Source organism: Chiloscyllium plagiosum, chromosome 9 (assembly GCF_004010195.1).
Source record: "Chiloscyllium plagiosum isolate BGI_BamShark_2017 chromosome 9, ASM401019v2, whole genome shotgun sequence".
Classification (NCBI taxonomy): domain Eukaryota; kingdom Metazoa; phylum Chordata; class Chondrichthyes; order Orectolobiformes; family Hemiscylliidae; genus Chiloscyllium; species Chiloscyllium plagiosum.
This window is the reverse complement of record NC_057718.1, coordinates 40,180,597-40,199,216: the sequence shown is the minus strand read 5'-3', so window position 1 is coordinate 40,199,216 and position 18,620 is coordinate 40,180,597. Positions and strand designations below refer to the sequence as shown.

The window sequence follows — 18,620 nt, the reverse complement described above, 5'->3', positions numbered from 1 at the left end:
TAAAAACAAGAACTGCAGATGCTGGAAACCAGAGTCTAGATTAGAATGGTGCTGGAAAAGCACAGCAGGTCAGGCAGCATTCGATGAGCAGGAAAATCAATGTTTTGGGTAAAAGCCCTTCATCAGGAATGATTTTCCTGCTCCAGTTTAGAATGAATTGCCAGGGGAAGTGGTAGATGCAGTTACAGGCACCTAAAAGACATCTGGACAAGTACATGAATAAGAAAGGATTAGATGTGATATGGGTCAAATACAGGCAAGTGAGGCTAGTTTAGTTTGGGAAACTTGGTCAGCATAGACAAGTTGGACAGAAGGATCTGTTTCTGTGCTGTATGACAATATTGCTAGACATGCCAAGATTTTTTCTGCTTCTTTGTTTTTATTAGTATTTTTTAAAATTTAATATATTAAAACATCATCCACAGTGTTTTAAGGAGTTGCAGCTTGACTTTTATAAATACAGCTGCTTTTTATCAGGAAATGACGGACGCTGTGAGTTTTTTCATCGTTTGCTGAGAAATAGTGACTTTAATCATCAGAGTTTAAGTAGCTATTGCTTTCATACAGAATTTATTACAAATGCATTGCATTGTGGTCATTTTTATAAACTACTTTGTTATATCTAGTCTAATCTCCCTCTTCACCCCCAAAAAGGAAAGACAGACCACTGATATTGGAAATCATGGAATGCTTATTTTAAGAACTGAACTTCACTGTTGTTTGTCAATATGACTATGAATTGTCTAATCAGGTGTAACTTCCCACACAGATACACAGGGAATCATCTTATCAAACTGTTGAAAGAACACGGTAGTGACTGTTGGTGGACTCTACCTTTGGACCAGCTCCTGACTAAGGAAATTTTAAAAAAGGTTAGTAATCTGAAGAGGTGATGGTCTCATACGCATTACAAGAGGAACTGTAAAATTTCAAACTGCTGTGCAAACTATTGAAAGGAAATCCTGTGCAACTTCCTTGTAAATTACGCAAAAGTTATTTGCTAGATAGCTTGATTGAATATAAAAGGAAAGGAGCACAGACATAGTTAGCTTAAATGATTATCTTACAGGCATCTAAAGAGGAGTAAATGACATCGCACTAGATCTATCAAAAATATCATAAAAATTACCCAAAAGTCAACGTGTGGAAATTTAAAACCTGTCAACATTCCAGAAAGGACCCCTGCAAACAGAAAAAGCACCATTGAAAAGTATTAAATTGTTTCAGCACACCATTTTGAAACATTTGGTTAATATTCAATCGCAATATCATTTCATATTGTAATCTGACACCACAGTTCATAGTACACATTAAATTTGACTTGAGATTTTTTTTGTTTGAGGGTGGCAGAGTTAAATTGTTGTCTTTCCTCTTTTATGGCCCTGCCTAGCACCAATTAGACTTCATAGCCATACATCATTTTAAAACTTAACATTTTAGTCTGATAATTTGAATGTATGTGAACTATGAAACTCTTTTGCTAAATTATCTGATTTTTTAAAAATACTCTGATCAATCGGTACATATTTTCTTTTTATTTTCATTGCAATATGTGGTGCATGTTGAGGCCAGTATAGTAGATCATTTGCAATTTATACTGTACTGTACAGATATTCTGAACTTATAATGTTATATCATTTTATCGTCATGAGGTAATTAAGACTGGAAATCTCGAGCTTCACAAGTTTAAGGTTAATATTATTTATGGCAGTGACTTACAATACCTGACTCTATTGATGCCATTTTGGCACAATCTCTCCCTTTTCAACCTGTGGCCTTTCCTGATGTTACAGCACTGCCAGAAAGCTGCATCAGGGGCGCCTCCACCCACCACACCCAAGACCACCAGCCAGAGCTCTGTCCACCTGACAGCATCCCCTCGATAAACTGCCACCAATTCAGGAACCACCTGGACATGATGGAGGTTGCCCTCCATTCCCACAGCAGACCAGCAACTTTGAAGCTTGACAGTCACCTCCTTCCTTGACCTACAGGACAGCTTTGACAGCTCCCACAGATGATTCACAAACTGAGCTTGGCTTTATTCCCCCACTGAGGTGGGAGCTGGAACAGAGCCCACATATAAATCCAAGAGGTGACAGCAGCCAATAAGCTGGGGCACGAGCTTGGTGCTTAGACTGGTTGCTCTGAATCATCTGATTGTTCTTATTAAATGTTAAATTGATTGGGTGAGGCTGTTTGCAGGTAAAGGCATCTGGCAGGTGGGAGACTTTCAAAAGCAAGATAACTAGTTCAGGGACAGCATGTTCTTGTTAGTATGAAGAGCAAGAGTAGGCAACACTGGGTGTGATATTGAGGCTTCGGTCAAGAAAAAGGAGGCGGCATATGTCAGGTTATAGACAGCTGGGTTCAAGCGAAACTCTTGAGTATAGTCGTGTATAGGTACATTTAAGAGGGTAATCAGGAGAGCGAAAAGGGGACATGAGATAGCTTTGGTAAATAAGCTTAAGGAGAATCCAATGAATTCTCCAAGTACAAAGAGTAACTAAGGAGAGAATAGGGCCCCCTTAAAGATAAATGGGGTTGTCTATGTGTGGAACCACAGGAGATGGGTGGGATCCTAAACGAATATTTTGTATCAGTATTTCCTATGGAGAAAGACGTGGAAACTAGGGAACTTGGGAAAAACAGCGATATCTTGAAGAGTCCACATTACAGAAGAGAAGGGGCTGGAGGTCTTAAAATGCAAAAAGGTAGATAAATCCCAAGGGCCTGATCAAGTGTGTCCCAGGACATTGTGGGAACCAGGGCAGAAATTGTGTGGCCTGAAGCAGAGATATCTGTTTCATCGACAGCTATGGATGAAGTGCCATAAAACTGGGGGGTGGCTAATGTGGTGCTATTATTTAACATAGAACATTAAAGCGCAGTATAGGCCCTTCGGCCCTCGATATTGCGCCACCCTGTCACACTAATCTGAAGCCCATCCCACCTACACTATTCCATTTAAGAATGACTGCAAAGAAAAGCCAGGGAACTATAGACTGGTGAGCCTCACATTGGGGATCAGCAAGTTGCTGGAGTGAATTCTGAGAAACCGGATTTACATGCACTTGGAAAGGCAAGCACTAATCAGGAATAGTCAGCATGGTTTTGTGTATAAGAAATCTTGTCTTTCATAATTCATTGAGTTCTTTGAACAGATGACCAAGAAGATAGAAGGGAGAGAGATAGACATTGTCTTACATGGACAAGACCTTCAACAAGGTTCCGCATAGTAGGCTGGTTAGTAGGTTAAATCTGGGGAGAACTGGCAAGTTAGATTCAAAATTGGCTTAATCGTAGGAGACAGAGTAGTGGTAGAAAGTTGTTGTTTGGACTGGAGGCCTGTGACCAGTGGTATGCCGCCAGGATCGTTGCTGGGTCCATTGTTGTTTGTCATTTACATAAACAATTTGGATGAGAAAATAAGAGATATGATTAGTAAGTTTGCCAATGACACCAAAATTAGTGCTGCAGTGGACAGTGAAGAAGATTATCTAAGAGTACAATGGAATCTTGATGCTGAGGGATGGCAGATGAAATTTAATTTAGATAAATGTGAGGTGTCGTATTTTGGTAAGACAAACACTTTAATGTCCTTTCTTAATATTAGAAAAAAAAGGGGGTGGCATGGTGGCTCAGTGGTTAGCACAGCTGCCTCACAGCGCCAGGGACCCTAGTTCGATTCCAGCCTCTGGCGACTGTCTGTGTGGAGTTTGCACATTCTCCCCGTGTCTGAGTGGGTTTCCTCCAGATTCTCCGATTTCCTCCCACAGTCCAAAGATGTGCAGGTTAGGTGAATTAGCCATGCTAAATTGCCTATAGTGATAGGTGCATTAATCAGGAGTAAATGTAGGGGAATGGGTCTGGGTGGTTTACTCTGTGAGGGTCGATGTGGACTTGTTGGGCCGAAGGACCTATTTCCATACTGTAGGGAATCTAATCTAATCAGAAAGGGCAGGACTTCCACACTTGACAGTAGGGCTCTGAGGAATGCTGTCAAGTAGAGAGACCCAGGGCTGCAGGTACATAGTTCCTTGAAAGTAGACGGGGGTGAAGGTGGTGTTTGGCACGCTTGCCTTCATCAGTCAGAGAATCGAGTACAGGATTTCAGAGGTCAAGTTGTGGTTGTACAAGACGTTGGTCAGGCCACATTTGGAAGTACTGTCAACAGTTTTGGTCACCTTGCTGTAGGAGGGATGTTATTAAACTGGAAAGGGTACAACAAAGATTTACAAGGATGTTACTAAGACTGGAGGATTTGAGTTATTAGGACAAACTAGATAGGCTGGGACTTTTTTCCGTGGAGTGTAGGAGGCTGAAGGGCAAACTTATAGAAGTTTATAAAATCATGATGTGCATAGATAAAGTGAATAACCAAGGTCTTTTCCCCAGGCAGAGGAGTCCAAAACCAGAGGGCGTAGGTTTAAGGTGAGAGGGGAAAGATTTAAGAGGTCTGATCTGATAGGTGACTTTTTAACACAGAGGGTGGAATGAGCTGCTAGTGGAAGTGGTGGAGGCAAAAACATTTAAAAGAGTTTGGGCAGATGCATGGATTAAAAATGTTTGGAGGGATGGGGCCAAACACAGGCAAATAGAAATAGTATAGTTGCGTGAAATAATTTCTCACTGACTGTGAATGATGAAGTGTCGCTAAAACCAGCATCTTCTGTATTATCCCAGCTGCAAGTGCAGCTTAATGGTTGATCCCTCCCACCCACCCCCATTCCCCCCCCCCCCCCCCCACCCCCAGCATCTACGTGCCTGCAGAAGAGGTGGAAGGAGTGTTCCCTATAATGGAACCTTATAGGCCTTAGAGTTTTGGGCAGAGTGTGTTTGTGGCTAGAGGGCCCAGACATGCTGCATGTGTCCTACCCAGGTGCTGCTTTACCTTTCTCGGCTTGAACTCCCACAGAGTTGAGGGTGGAACTCTTGGCCATTGCTGAGTATCTGGAGAGGAGACTGCTGGGGAGCTTATATGAAATCTTCCTTCCAGCTTTACACCATCTAGTTTAATACCTTAGTTGTTAGCTACACCATCTCACGTGCTGTCCCTCACAGTCAATTGTTGTTGCCAGTGTATCATCTCAAAGTTAATCTCTTCCATGACACAATTTTTTTCATAATCTGAAAGCTTGCTGTCGTTGCTAGTGGCTCACTTTGTTTAGTACACTACTCCACAAACTACCACATTCCAACACTTGCACATCCAACTTGAAAAACATCTACTGATGCATTTCTGTACTCTCCATGGTTGGTTAAGATGTTTGGTTAAGACTATTTCTGACCATTCTTTGTATCTCTTACTACCTCTACTTGTACCTTTACAGCACACATCCTTTATATTTGCCCTTTGTTTACAAAAAGGAAGTTTGCTCCTCAATCCAGCTACTTATATTTGAGTTTCAAAACTCATAACTTCTAGCCTTTGGCCTATCACATACTATGATAATTCAAAGCTGTTCATTTGCTTGGCTATTTCTTGCCATTCTGTTATCCCAATCAAAATCTTTGCTGTTTCCCCCATCTTACTCATTCCACTCCTTCAACTCCATCTTTGCTCTTTGAAGTCCAAGTGGTGTAAACTTGAATAAATGTAATGTTTTTATTGCGTTGGTAACCCATTGCCACATCTGGCTGCGCCAAGGCAAATTTACTTGCTTTCAGCCTCTTCCAAAATTACCCACTACATCAGGATCACTTGGGGAGTAAAGATAATCTATAGTCTATTTCCTCCAATGTCAGAAACTTTCTTAAACCTCCCTTCTGACAAAAAGTGCAAGAAACACAATTTTGCTATCAAGGTAATGTTGATCTGTTAGGCTAGCTTTGCTGCTTCCTCTTAATGCTAATGTTCTGCCCATGCTACCCCACCACAACCTCAGTCCCACTTTTGTCTTTTTTTAATAAATCTCCCTACAAAGATACTTCTCATACCCACTTCCCAGTCCTTCAACCTCACTGTGTTGACTCTATCTTCTATCCCACATGTTGCTGGCTTATTACTGTGGTCCTCACTATGTACCTTAGCTGTCAGCTCTGAAACTTCATTTTCTTCACCCTGTATTTGAAGTCTTTGGCCTCACTGCTTCCTACCTTCTTAAACACTCCAGTGTTATAATCTCATTTAGCTGTTTGATGTTTTGGAAATCCCTCTCTCTGTAAACCCCCACCCCACCATCCCCATCTCCTTTATGACCCTTCTTTCAATTTTACAAAGGTTCTTTGACGGGGTGTGCACTTCACACAAGTATTTTGTTGCCCATTCCTCATTGCCCTTGAGAGCATGGTGCCTCAGTCCCTGCAATGTATCTGGTGTAGGCACAGCCACCATGCTATTAAGAAAGGAGTTTGAAGATTTTGACTTAGTGAAAGAATGGAGTAATTCCAAGTAAGGATGGTACATAACTTGTAAATAAACTTGCAGGTGTTGGTGTTCCCATATGTCTGCTGTCTTTGTTTTTCAAGATTTTAGAAATTGTGGTTTAGGAAGGTGCTGTTGGTGGTATGAAGTAATTTCTCAAATTAAATAATTTAATCTTATTGAAGAGAGAGCAAGACGTGTGTACAGGCTTTGTGGTTTATATCTTTTAATATGTTATATTTATCTGTTTTGGTTGTTTAAAATATTGAACAAGTGCATACAAGATTTTTTTTCTGTGTCTTTGTTCATAATTTTGAGCACTTCAGTAAGGTCACTTCTTAATCTTCTCTGCTCCAAGGTCAGTAAGCCAATTTCTCTACTTTTTTGTATCTAAAATCTCTTATTCCTGGTATCATTCTTGTAAATGATTGATCTATGTCAATTAATTTACTCACAGTGGAAAGTCAGTTGTAAGTTTTGAGGACCAAAGGATCAGCCATTTCACTGACCCAGAATGATTTATTGTTTCCTCCGAGTTTTGTCCATAGTAAAGATTGGTATAACATTCAAAGTCATATTCAACACTTGTGAGAGAGAGTCCTGGGTTAGTAATATTTTAAATCAACTGATAGGCTGGAGGGAGATGCAGACTTTGATTAATTGTGACACTTTCCATTTGTCAAATACTATTACGTTTTCTACTACTTGATCAGTGCTATTTTATACAAAGGTTTTGTAATATGTTCAGATTAATTTTTGTTTTGTCTGAATAACTATGGTTACTTAATTGTACAAGCCCATTGATTCCCTTTAGAACATTATCAGAATTAATAACATTCCTTGTGATTTTTAATTCAAGTTTTACAATCTTTTATCAGATTTTATAAATTTCTATCCTTCTAAATTGGTCTCTTACCTCTACCATTTTTATGCTATAATATTATGCTATCCTGCAGGATGCTTCAATTTCAAAATTATCAAATGCTTTTTAGATTAGATTAGATTACTTTACAGTGTGGAAACAGGCCCTTCGGCCCAACAAGTCCACACCGACCCGCCGAAGCGCAACCCACCCATTCCCCTACATTTACCCCTTTACCTAACACTATGGGCAATTTAGCATAGCCAATTCACCTGACCTGCACATCTTTGGACTGTTTGATGAGCTATTTATTGGGTTATATTAAATGGGAACAGTAGTACCTATCTACAGTTTACGTAACAGTTAAATGAGTGCCAAAATAATTATTGCAACTCTTTTCCGTTAAACCAAGGAATAATTATTTCATTGCAAAAATGTAGGTAATGAGAAAGATTAAGCTAAAATTGTTTTGAGTCAGCTTTTATGTGATTACTAAAATACTGCTTAATTGGTTCTTGTCTACTTTGAACTGTACCTTTGAACTAGGAGTGCCTCATTGAGGCTGTAAAGCTGCCTCTCCCAAATTAAACTTACATGGACTTGACTGAAACAGTTGCTCTGGACTATATCTAATTTTCTTTGGGGGTGGAGCAGCTACTCCACCCCCAAAGAATCTCTACTCAAATCAACACACATAGTGCTGGAGAGAGACTTGGCCATGGTGATGTTGTGCAATCTATCTTTGTTATTGGGGACAATAATACCCAGAAACTAGATAGATGGTACGGGATTGCAAACTGTGCAGTCTAAGTAGGTTCCCAATTTTCAAGGGTGCATTGACACAGTTCAGTGAGTTGATGTACTGGAATAATTTTGCTTACTAGCATATTTTTTGCTGAGATTTTCAAAACTATTTGGAGTAAAACTAGAAAATAAATTTAATTCAGGTAATTTTATGTAGTGCTTTTCTTAATTTATACTTGACCATCTTCTGTATTGCACATGATTTAAGATGAAGCAACATCCCAATTGAAGGGATAAAGCAGGGGTTAAGTTGGTTTGTGCACTTGGCTGTAATTGGGTCCCCATTTTTAAATCATGCATTCAGTGATTTTTATGTCATTTGATTTCACATTTATAATTAATATTCTTATCACGATTTAGAAGTGGAGAACTAAACTCTGTAAGAGCATGGAATTTTTTCTAGGACAGGCTGAAGAACTAGTTGAGGCAAAACTCAAAATGGAATCTTTGTAAATTTGGCATTCTGTAATTGTTCCTTCCCACTAATGGTAGTACTATAACATTCAAGTGTGGACTTTGAATTTTTTAGCAAAATCTGACACGTATTATAACTAAATTATAATTATTGCTGTGTAACATTCAGGTATCATAGTACCTGAAGGATGTGAATACGTTAAAGAAAGTATGAAAATGATTGATTTAAGAGGGTATTGCCAGGACTTAAAAGTTTTGAGATATGAGGCAGATTAGGAGAGATTTAATTGAGGTGTATAAAATTATGAGAAGCCTAGATAGAATGGACAGGAAAGGGCTATTGCTGTTAACAGAGATGTGAAAGGATAGGAGTGGAGTTGAATAATTTTCTTTCATCCAAAGCATGAAGAAGGTCTGGAATTCATTCCAAGAAAGTATTATAGAGGCAGAAGAATTTATCATTATTTAACAAAAATACACTTCGATATTTGCACATGTACTTAGATAGGAAAAGTTTTGAGGCATATGAGCCAAACATAGGCAAGTGGGAGTTGTTCAGTTTGGGAAACCTGGTCAGCATGGGTGGCCCTATGACTCTATGTGCAGTTGAAGTACAGTCGGCAGCAAGACTTGATGCCAAGAGCTGGAAAATGGGATAAGGCTGAATAATAGCTTTTTATTCACAAGCATAAACATAATGGGCTTGTCCTCAGCAGTTCCATATTAGATCTGCAAAATTCTGTAGCTGTTTGAGTGTTTCCATGAGATAAAATGCCGAAGCTATCCTGTAAAATCTGATGAATATATGGTATTCTGCAACTTATGGTATTCAGTGCTTTACTGATCAACCATAACACTAGATCAGAATTAAAACTCAAACAGATTTTATCCATTGCTGGCATCACAGAAACAGTAAATCTTGCTTGAAGCTAAACCCCCATGAGTTTTTTTTTCACATGGGTGTAACAGCACCTTTTCCACAGTGGTAATATGGGAATAATTTAGACCAGAGAGTCTTCCCACAATTTAAGCAAAAAATTAATTCAGGTGATGTAGGATTCACTGGGTGGACCAGCATTTACTGCCCTTGAGAAAGTGGTGATTAGCTACCTTCTTAAACTTCACTACCTTCATGTGCTGTAGGTAGACCCACAATGCTATTATGGAGAAGGGAGTTTGATGATTTTAATCCAGCAACACTAAAGGGGCAATGATATATTTCCATGTCCAGATGATGAGCGGCTTGGAGAGGAACTCTATGGTGTTTCTGTGTATCTGCTGCCTTCTACATTGTAGTGAATGTGGATTTGTAAGGTGCTGTTAAAGGACCTTGATGAACCTCTGCATCGTGTAGATGGTGGAGGGAGTGAATGGTTGTGGATGTGTTGCCAGTTCAGTATCCTAGATAGTATCACATTGTTTGACTGTTGGAACTGCACTCATCCACACAAGAAGCAGGTATTCCTTCACAGTCATTACTTGTGCTTTGTTGGGAGTGTCAGGAGAGGAGTTATTTGCAACAAGATTCCTGACCCCTGATATTTTGTAGCCACAGTATTTGTTTGGCTAGTCTACTTAAGTTTCTGATCAGTGGTAAGCCCTAGGATGTTGATAATGTGAGATTCGGTGATGGTCATACCATTGACTGTTAGAGTGGGTGGGTTTAATTAAATTTACATTGATTGGAGATGGCCATCGCATGGCACTAATTTGGTACAAATGTTATTTGTGACTTGACCTTCCAAGCCTGAATGTTGTCTGTGGCGGGCTGCATTTAGACAGGTACTACTTCAGCACCTGAGGAGATCTAAATGATGCTGAACATTGTGAAATGATGCCCACTTCTAACCTTACGTTGGAGGGATGGTCATTGATGAAGCAGCTGAAGATGGCTGGGCTGAGGATACTCTTCTACAGAACTGCTACAGTGATGTTCTTTAACTGAGAAGGTTGACCTCCAACAATCACCATCTTCCTGTTTGCTAAATATGCCTCCAACCAGCAGAGATTTTTCACCTGATTCCCATTCACCCCAATTTTACTAGAGCTTTTGATGCCACACTTTGCCCATGACATCAAGGCTATATTTGACTATCATTTCCACCTCACCTCTGTAGTTTGCTGTTTTGTAATGCTAAACAAATCAAAATAGTATTTGCATTTACACGTGCAAGACAGTTTGGTAAGTCAGCTGTATTTAGTAAACTGGAGAGTGTAGAAATATTTTTGTTAAGATCCAATTACAATTTTGTTTTCTATTTCTACAGAGCGGAGGTTCTGATGTGTCTGATTATGTCAAAGGAGAGGATATCTTAGATATTTGGTTTGATAGTGGCACCTCGTGGGCACATGTATTAGAAGGTGAGAAGTTAATATTAATGATGGCTAAACATCATAAGGAATCATTCATTGTTATGCACAGGATTATTGACCTTAAGCTAAAATTGACTGAAATCTAAGTTAAAAATGCAGTAGACATGCTATAAACTAAACGTTACTGACGCAAGTCAGAGGGAGGTTTTCATGGATTCAAGCAGTTGGCTTTTTTTCCCCCAATAATGAGTAGCCAAGAACTTAGAAAAATGTGTTTTGTTATTACATAGTTGCCTCAATAATTAGTGCTAATTGTTGAAACAACTTCATAATTGGGATCTGACCCATAAATAAATTCAATGGTCATACTTATACTATTTAATGAATGATAAACTTTGTAAAAGTAGTAGAAACACGACTGCAGAGTAGCCTGTCTTAGAGAATTTAGTCATAAAATTCCTATAACAAATCAGAGGCTAATTATAGTTATATATCCATTTAGTTTCATAATTAAAAATAGGGAGACCTCTGGCACCTTGGACTTGAAACAATCTTTCCTTACACTTCGGCTAAAGGTAGCTCATCACTGGAATTAGCTCTGAAAGTTTGATATGAAGATGAAAGCTTCAGCCCTGTTACTGATTCTTGCCTGTTTTGTGAAAGTTGTGGCCCACTTAGCTGTTAATTGCTTTTCAAGTGAAGTAAATTAACCACGTGCAATAAAATATCTTACCTGTTAAGTATATGGAGTTGAAACTGCATTGGGATCATTGAGCTACTGATCTGTTTCCTTCATTATTGCTATTTATATCTTTTTCTTTTAATTAGTAAACTTCCATCTTTGTTACTCACCAATTTGTTAAGCAATTTTCTTTTTCTATCCAGCCAGTCACATTACATGGAAGAAAAATTATACCCAGGCTCATTCCAGCCAAATGTATGCTGAGAACATTCCATGTTCACCCATTTCTACCTAATTAGCTTTTGTATATAAAAAGAGGATGTTCCTGATAATACCTGTTCAATTGTGCTCCAATAATTTGTTAAAAAAAACAAAATACTGTGGATGCTGGAGATCTGAAATGAAAAGAGAAAGTGCTGGTGAACATCAGCAGATCTGGCAGCATTTGAGGACCAAGAAACAGTATTAACATTTCATGTCTAATATGATTCTTCTTCAGAACTTCATTTTGAAATTTTAACACTGTTTTTCTCTCCACACATATTGGCAAACCTGCTGACTTTCGCCAACACTTACTCTTTTTTTTAATTTCAAATCTCCACCATCCACAGTGTTTTGCTTTTTGGTTAACAAATTAAGACTTCTGACATCAGAAATCAGCTGGCTGGGTGACATAGAGGAAGGATGGAACAGTGAAGAGTCCCTGTGGTTCAGAGGTTGCACAGCATCTGTGGAGAGCTAAACAGTATTAATGTTTTTAGTGTAATATGATTGTTCTTTGGAACTTGGTTCTGAAATTTTAACCCTCTTTCTCCAGAATTTAATGATTCTATTCCGGTGACTTGTTCTATTCCCTACTGCTGTTTCTAACACCATCCTTCCAAAATAGGGCAGTACAATCTCTGAACTGCATGGACTGTTTAGTATTTCACCCTACCTAGCCATCATCCAGCCAACTGATTTCTGTATTAATGGTGTTAAAACCTGGTAGTCTCTAACAAAACTATCGTTTTAGGAATCATGACACAACAGTGTATTTTCTATTGGAATTGTTGTTCAATGGATCATTCCCAAGAATGAGGACGTTGGGGTTCGGATTAACCAGGCTTCTGAATACAAACCTCTCTTGCTCCTTTCTCAATGAACCCTTACTGTCACCCGCTAACAGACCTAACCACACAATGGAAGTATATTTTGGGTTTAAGTTATTAGTTTCACTTAATTAATCTTTCTTCAGTTGGGAACTGTTGAGATTTTTGTACATACCCTGGTTGCACAGGAATTAATGATTTCACAGGTGGAAGAGTATGTTGTAACAGAAGATGCTTCCAGAAGCATTTTCAAGTTCTTGCAAGTTTCCTTTGACAGTGTGGGGAAGAAAGGTATTGAAGTGGACATCAGTCATGATTGTATTGAATGGTGAAGTAAACTTGATGGTCTGAGTTGCCTACTACGACTCCTATGTTTCGACATTTGGAGCCATCTGCAACTGCGATTCTGGTTCTTAAGTGTAGAGTTATAATACAGAGTTAGTATAATCCACTTTATGTCATTCTGACTGCAAATCAATAGACCAGCTTCCCTACTCAACTGAAACTATCGAACTGTATCCAATATTGTAAAAATATTTTCTCGTCTGGTATATGAAAAGTAAAAACAATTTACCTACTCACAAGCTCCCAAGGCTGTCTCGACCTTAGAAAATTCTGACAGCAGCAGCTAGGCTACTTTAACCTGGTGAAATAATCCAGATTTTTGAGACTCCCAGGATTCCAACTCATATCTGTTTCCCTCAGTTGAAGTTTAATCTAAGTCAAAGGACCAGGGTCAGTTTCCAATTATTACAAGCGATTGGATAGATGAACTATTTTCCTTCCTTACTCACCCTTTATTCACACTGCGTATTAAATGCTAGCTTTCCAATTGTAGACTAATTATGGTAAATGATAAATGAAGAGAAATAATTCAGTACAGCTAAATGGGTGAGACATTTGATTTTATTCTCAAATTGCTTTGTAAATGGAAAGAATATCATTCCAAGACTCCACGTCAAGTTCACCTGTGAGTATAACACATCGAGATATGCAATTGCAGTGGAACTGCTTTCCAAGTAAATAATAATTGAAGCTAAAACAGAAATTGCAGGAGAAACTCAGCAGGGCTAGCAGGACCTATGCAAGAAAGCAGAGTTAATGTTTTGAGTCCAATGACCTTTCTGAAGAAGGGTCTACTCTGAAGAAGTCACTAGACTTGTTAACTCTGCTTTCTTTCCAAAGATGCTGGCAGATTTGCTGAGTTTCTGCAGCAATTTCTGTTTTTATTTCAGATTTCCAGCATCTGCATCTCTTTGTTTTATAAAATTTGAGGCTGTTAGGAAGAATTTTACCTAAGTAATCGACTATGGGTGTCTTCAATGTGACAGCAAGAGCAGAAACTCACTTTGTTGCCATGGGTGCTGAAAATTACCTCAATTTAACATAGAACTGTGAAGCACATTCCCTGAATTCTCAGCAACAGATCTTAAGCTATAAAGTTATATTACTTTTACAGAGTTTATAATGCTCCAGTGACACACGAGAATCATTCTTGGCATCACCTTCATAGGGCATGGAAAGTAACAAATAAACAATATTATCTTGTGTTTGGTCAAGTTTCCTTTGGAGTCTGACTAAATTCAGTCATGAAAATGTGTTGCTGGAAAAGCGCAGCAGGTCAGGCAGCATCCAAGGAACAGGAGAATCGACGTTTCGGGCATAAGCCCTTCTTCAGGAATCTTATGCCTGAAACGTCGATTCTCCTGTTCCTTGGATGCTGCCTGACCTGCTGCGCTTTTCCAGCAACACATTTTCAGCTCTGATCTCCAGCATCTGCAGCCCTCACTTTCTCTCTAAATTCAGTCATGGTCATGGGAGAATCAAATAAAAAGAAACTATCTTCAATGTGCCATTCTCCCAGGCTTGTCGCCATCAACAGCCCCTTGATTCACTCCATGTTGGGAGTTTCCAAGGGCCTGTTTCTTCACTTGACTGAACATGCTAATTCTTGACCCACATAAGCTAGAAAATTCTATAAGTCATGGGATCCAAAGAGTTACGGTGTTTCCTCATTATTAAAGTGTTTGGACTCGAAGCTGATGCAGCTTGAATGTCAAGTTCTTGCCCTTTCGAAGGATCTGTAGCAAAGTTCTCTCAGTCGCTAATGTCAATGCTGCTGCAATTCATAGAGAGCTGCAGAGTATCTTTGTAGCATTTACATCGTCCTCCCTTTGAATGCTGGCTTTTTGAGAGGTGACTTGAAAAATTAGGACCTGACTGGAGACATGCTTTTCAGCCATCTGGATACAATGTCCAGTCATTGTCCATATTATTGATCTTCAGGTTGTTTATCTGAATACTTAGAGTCGGCTTCAAGAAAGACACTTGTATTTGTTCAACAGTGCTCCCATTGAATATAGAGAATGTGGTGGAATTGCTGGTGAAATTTCTCTAGCTCTTGTATGTCTTGGTGCAAAGTCCATGTCCCATTGCAATACAGGAATGTGGTGATGACAATTTTTCTATAAATTGGCATTTTTATGGAAATGTAGTGAACGTTGTCAAATATTTGCTGACATAGTTTGCCCAGCTGATCTGGTATTAGATCTCCTCACCAATGATGAACTTTTGATAGTGTGATTGCGAAGATATAGGGGACACACAGCACATTACAGAGCGTCTCTTTCCATATGTATAGAAGGTGGAATATTTGACTGACTAGATCTGCATTGATAGGACCTTTGTTTTGGCTGTGTTTAAGGTCAGCCCAAATCTCTTCTATCCAGAAATGAAGAGATGGCGAGTGTTTTGCAAATCCTGTTCAGGATGAGCAATGACTCCAAAGACTTCTGCAAACTAATAATCATATTTGTATATGGTGATCAGTTTAGTTTTGGTACAGAGGTGATTGAGGTTAGACTGTTTCATCTTGGTGAAAGTTTGTAATGACACCACAGGGCAGTTGATCTTTGTTGAGGTGAATAACTATCGTCAGATAGCTTGTAAATAGTTTGGGGTTATCTCACAGCCTTGCCTAACACAGTCCGGGTTTTGAAGGAGGCTGTTCAAGATCTTGCAGTCAAGCCAGTTGCAGTCGTATCGTCGAATGAAGAGGAATTTCTTCTCTGAAGATACTGAATTTGTGGAATTCTTTACCACCGAAAGCTATTGAGGCTTATTAAATATATTCAATGTGGAGATAGATGTTTAATCGGTAAGGAAATCAAAGGTTTTAGGACAAAGTAGAGTTGAAGACTAATAAATCAACCGTGATCTCATTGAATGGTGGAGAAGACTTGATGGGTGCACATATAGTCTTTACGTGACACTGTTGCAAGATTGAGATGAGAGTTTTGCAATTTTCTTGAATCAAATGCTTTGGTCCAGTTAATCACCATAAAATCCACATTACATTAGTGTTCTCAACATTCTCCTTGAATTTGTTTAGCGATAAGGAACATGTCTGAGGTGTCCGTGGAAGGTCAAAAGCCCCACAGGCCCACAAATATGTCTCTGGGAGGAATTACTCAGCCACAAGAAGTGGATAATTCAGGAGGACACCTGTCAGAACTTTCCCTGCTCTGCATAGGAGGAAAATACCATGATAGTTCCCATAGCATGATTTTCCTTTCTTGAAGATAGTTGCCATTTTTGTATTACTGCAGTTTGAGGAGATGATAAGGTGGTCTTGTTCCACCCAAATTCATAGAATAAGTGTGTCGTGTATTGATTTGAATAAAAACCCAATAACCTTGAAAACCTTAGCTGGAATGCTATTAGGGCTCGCAGACTGTTGTTTCTCATGCGTCTGATTGCTTGTTTCAGCTGGAGCTTAGGAGGTTGAGAGATGATCTTATAGAAGGACAGCCCAATGGCTCAGTGGTTAGCACTGCTGTCTCACAGCACCAGGGACCCAGGCTTGATTCCAGCCTCGGCCAACTTGCTGTGTGAAGTTTGCACATTCTCTCCATGTCTGCGTGGGTTTCTTCCAGGTGCACCTTTCCTCTCAGAATCCAAAGATGTGCGGGTTAGGTGAATTGGCCATGCTAAATTGCCCATAATGTTCAGGAATGTGTAGGTTAGGTATATTAGGGGTAAAATATAGGATAGGGGAATGGGTCTGGGTGAGTTACTATTCAGAGGGTCGGTGTGGACTTCTTAGGCTGAAGGGCCTGTTTCCACACTGTGGGGATTCTAATTCAAATTCATGTTTATAAAATCATGAGAGGTATGGATGGGATAAATGGTAAGTCACTTTCCCTAGGATGGAGGATTTCAAGACATGGACACCTTCTTTTAAGGTGAGAGGAGAGAGATTTAGAAATGACACGAGGGACAAATTTTTTATACAGAGAGTGGTTCGCATATGGTATGAACTTCCTGAGGAAGTGATGGATGTGGCCACAGTTACAACGTTTAAAAGATATTTGGATAATAGGTAAGGTTTGGAGGTATATGGGCCAGGAACAGGCAGGTGGGATTATGTTCGGCATGGCCTGTTTGGACCGAAGGGCCTCTTTCTGTACTGTGACTCAATGACTATCCTATCAATAATGATTCACCACGGATTCTACCGTGGGATCGTAACTGATTGCCTGGAGAGTGCAGTTGCAACTGTGAAGTCACGGTCGAGGAGTATTTGAAAATGTTCTTTGCAGCATTGATGGAAGACATTCATCATTTAGAAAAGAAATACCAAACTATGAATGAAGAGGATTTTGACCCCATGGGTTGGTCTATACTGTAACTGGCTCGTATCTTTCTGAATGCTTTGTATGTTGTGATGGTCAGCATGCTATTGCAAGTGTCGCGCTTTCTCTTTCATCATTTGCAGTCTGCTTTCCATATTGTCTTTAGGTGTCAGCCTTCAGCTGTTAGAATGCTGCCTGTTCAATTTGTGATGTTGGGTTGTTTTGCTGTGCAACGAAGGCAGTTTGTTTTTGCTGCAGGAGGTTGCGTCTTCTGCGTTGTTTCTGTCAATCCAATCCTGGTAGTGCAATACTTAAATCCTGTGGCCTCAATACAGGAGTATAGTACAGTTAACTTTATTTAATCCTAGGGATATTCTTTCCATGACTTGTGGATGGATACTTTTGCATTTGACACTGTCTGACACATTTGGATATTTAGCTCTGTTATACATACAATGCTACTTTCGCTGGCGAAAGAGGGACTGTCTCCAAACTAGAACAAGGAATTTTATTCCTGCCACTTTGCAGTTTAGCCACAGCTTCTGAGAGTCATTTAGGTGAATCATCTGATAGGCTGTTTGGACTGTTGACTTGAATAAACTTATTTTTGTTTGAAATTTGAGAATGAAAATGAAATTATTTTCCACTGAAAATAATCAGTCCAGTACCACTATAAAATTACCCAGGCATATTAGCATTCAATGTACTCATTCAAGTGCTTTAACTGTAGTCTCTTTAGTACGAGTAAGCCTTTAAGGTAAAGCAATGTGGAATGGTTCTCATTGAAACCATGCATGCCTTTTTCTATTTTTTTTGCAAATCTAACTTGGTTGAGACAAAATTCTATTGTTGAAATTGAAGTGAGGCAGTATGATGCAAATATCCTAGACTCTTACTTGAGTTTACAGTCAATTCAATATTGGTAGAATATTCACTGCACTTGTAATTAGTCATTTGTGTTGACAGGAAACTTGCATAAGTTCAAGTACATTAAGTCCTCAGTACATTGCTACCACATGGAGGTTAAATGGATTAAGATTGTTAATAGATTCCTGTATGTTCCAAAAGAGTGCTCATTATGCATTTAACATAAGCATTGATACTGACCATCAGTGCATACTCAAAGCAAGTATTGCATTTATTGATCATTCATCAGCATGTGACATTTTGTGATGATATGATCTGCTCTTGAAAGTTGTCAGACTTTTCCAATATCGAGCTGCAGTTCATCCTCTTCAATGGTAAAGCAATTGAAAACGTTGGCTTTAACTTGGAAACCAAATAATCTTTAACAAGGACCCAAAGTGATAGACTTCTCTAAGACTGTTTAAAGCTCCAATTCTCTTCAAACCTTGAGTGACATGCCCCCACCACCTCTAATAAATTTGTCTGTGCATTTGATTTGGCTCGTGCTACCCAGGAAAATAATTTTGAAGGTCCTAGCAATAGTTTG

General features: G+C 39.2%; 1 protein-coding gene across 1 annotated transcript in view; it reads left to right on the top strand.

Moving 5' to 3' along the window:
• iars2 (isoleucyl-tRNA synthetase 2, mitochondrial) overlaps positions 1-18,620 on the top strand; it is a 96,919-nt gene that overhangs the window by 38,317 nt on the left and 39,982 nt on the right. Inside the window, exons 13-14 of the mRNA XM_043695778.1 lie at positions 770-872; positions 10,715-10,808. Of these exons, the coding sequence (XP_043551713.1) occupies positions 770-872; positions 10,715-10,808 (197 nt within the window). The remainder of the gene's footprint in view (positions 1-769; positions 873-10,714; positions 10,809-18,620) is intronic.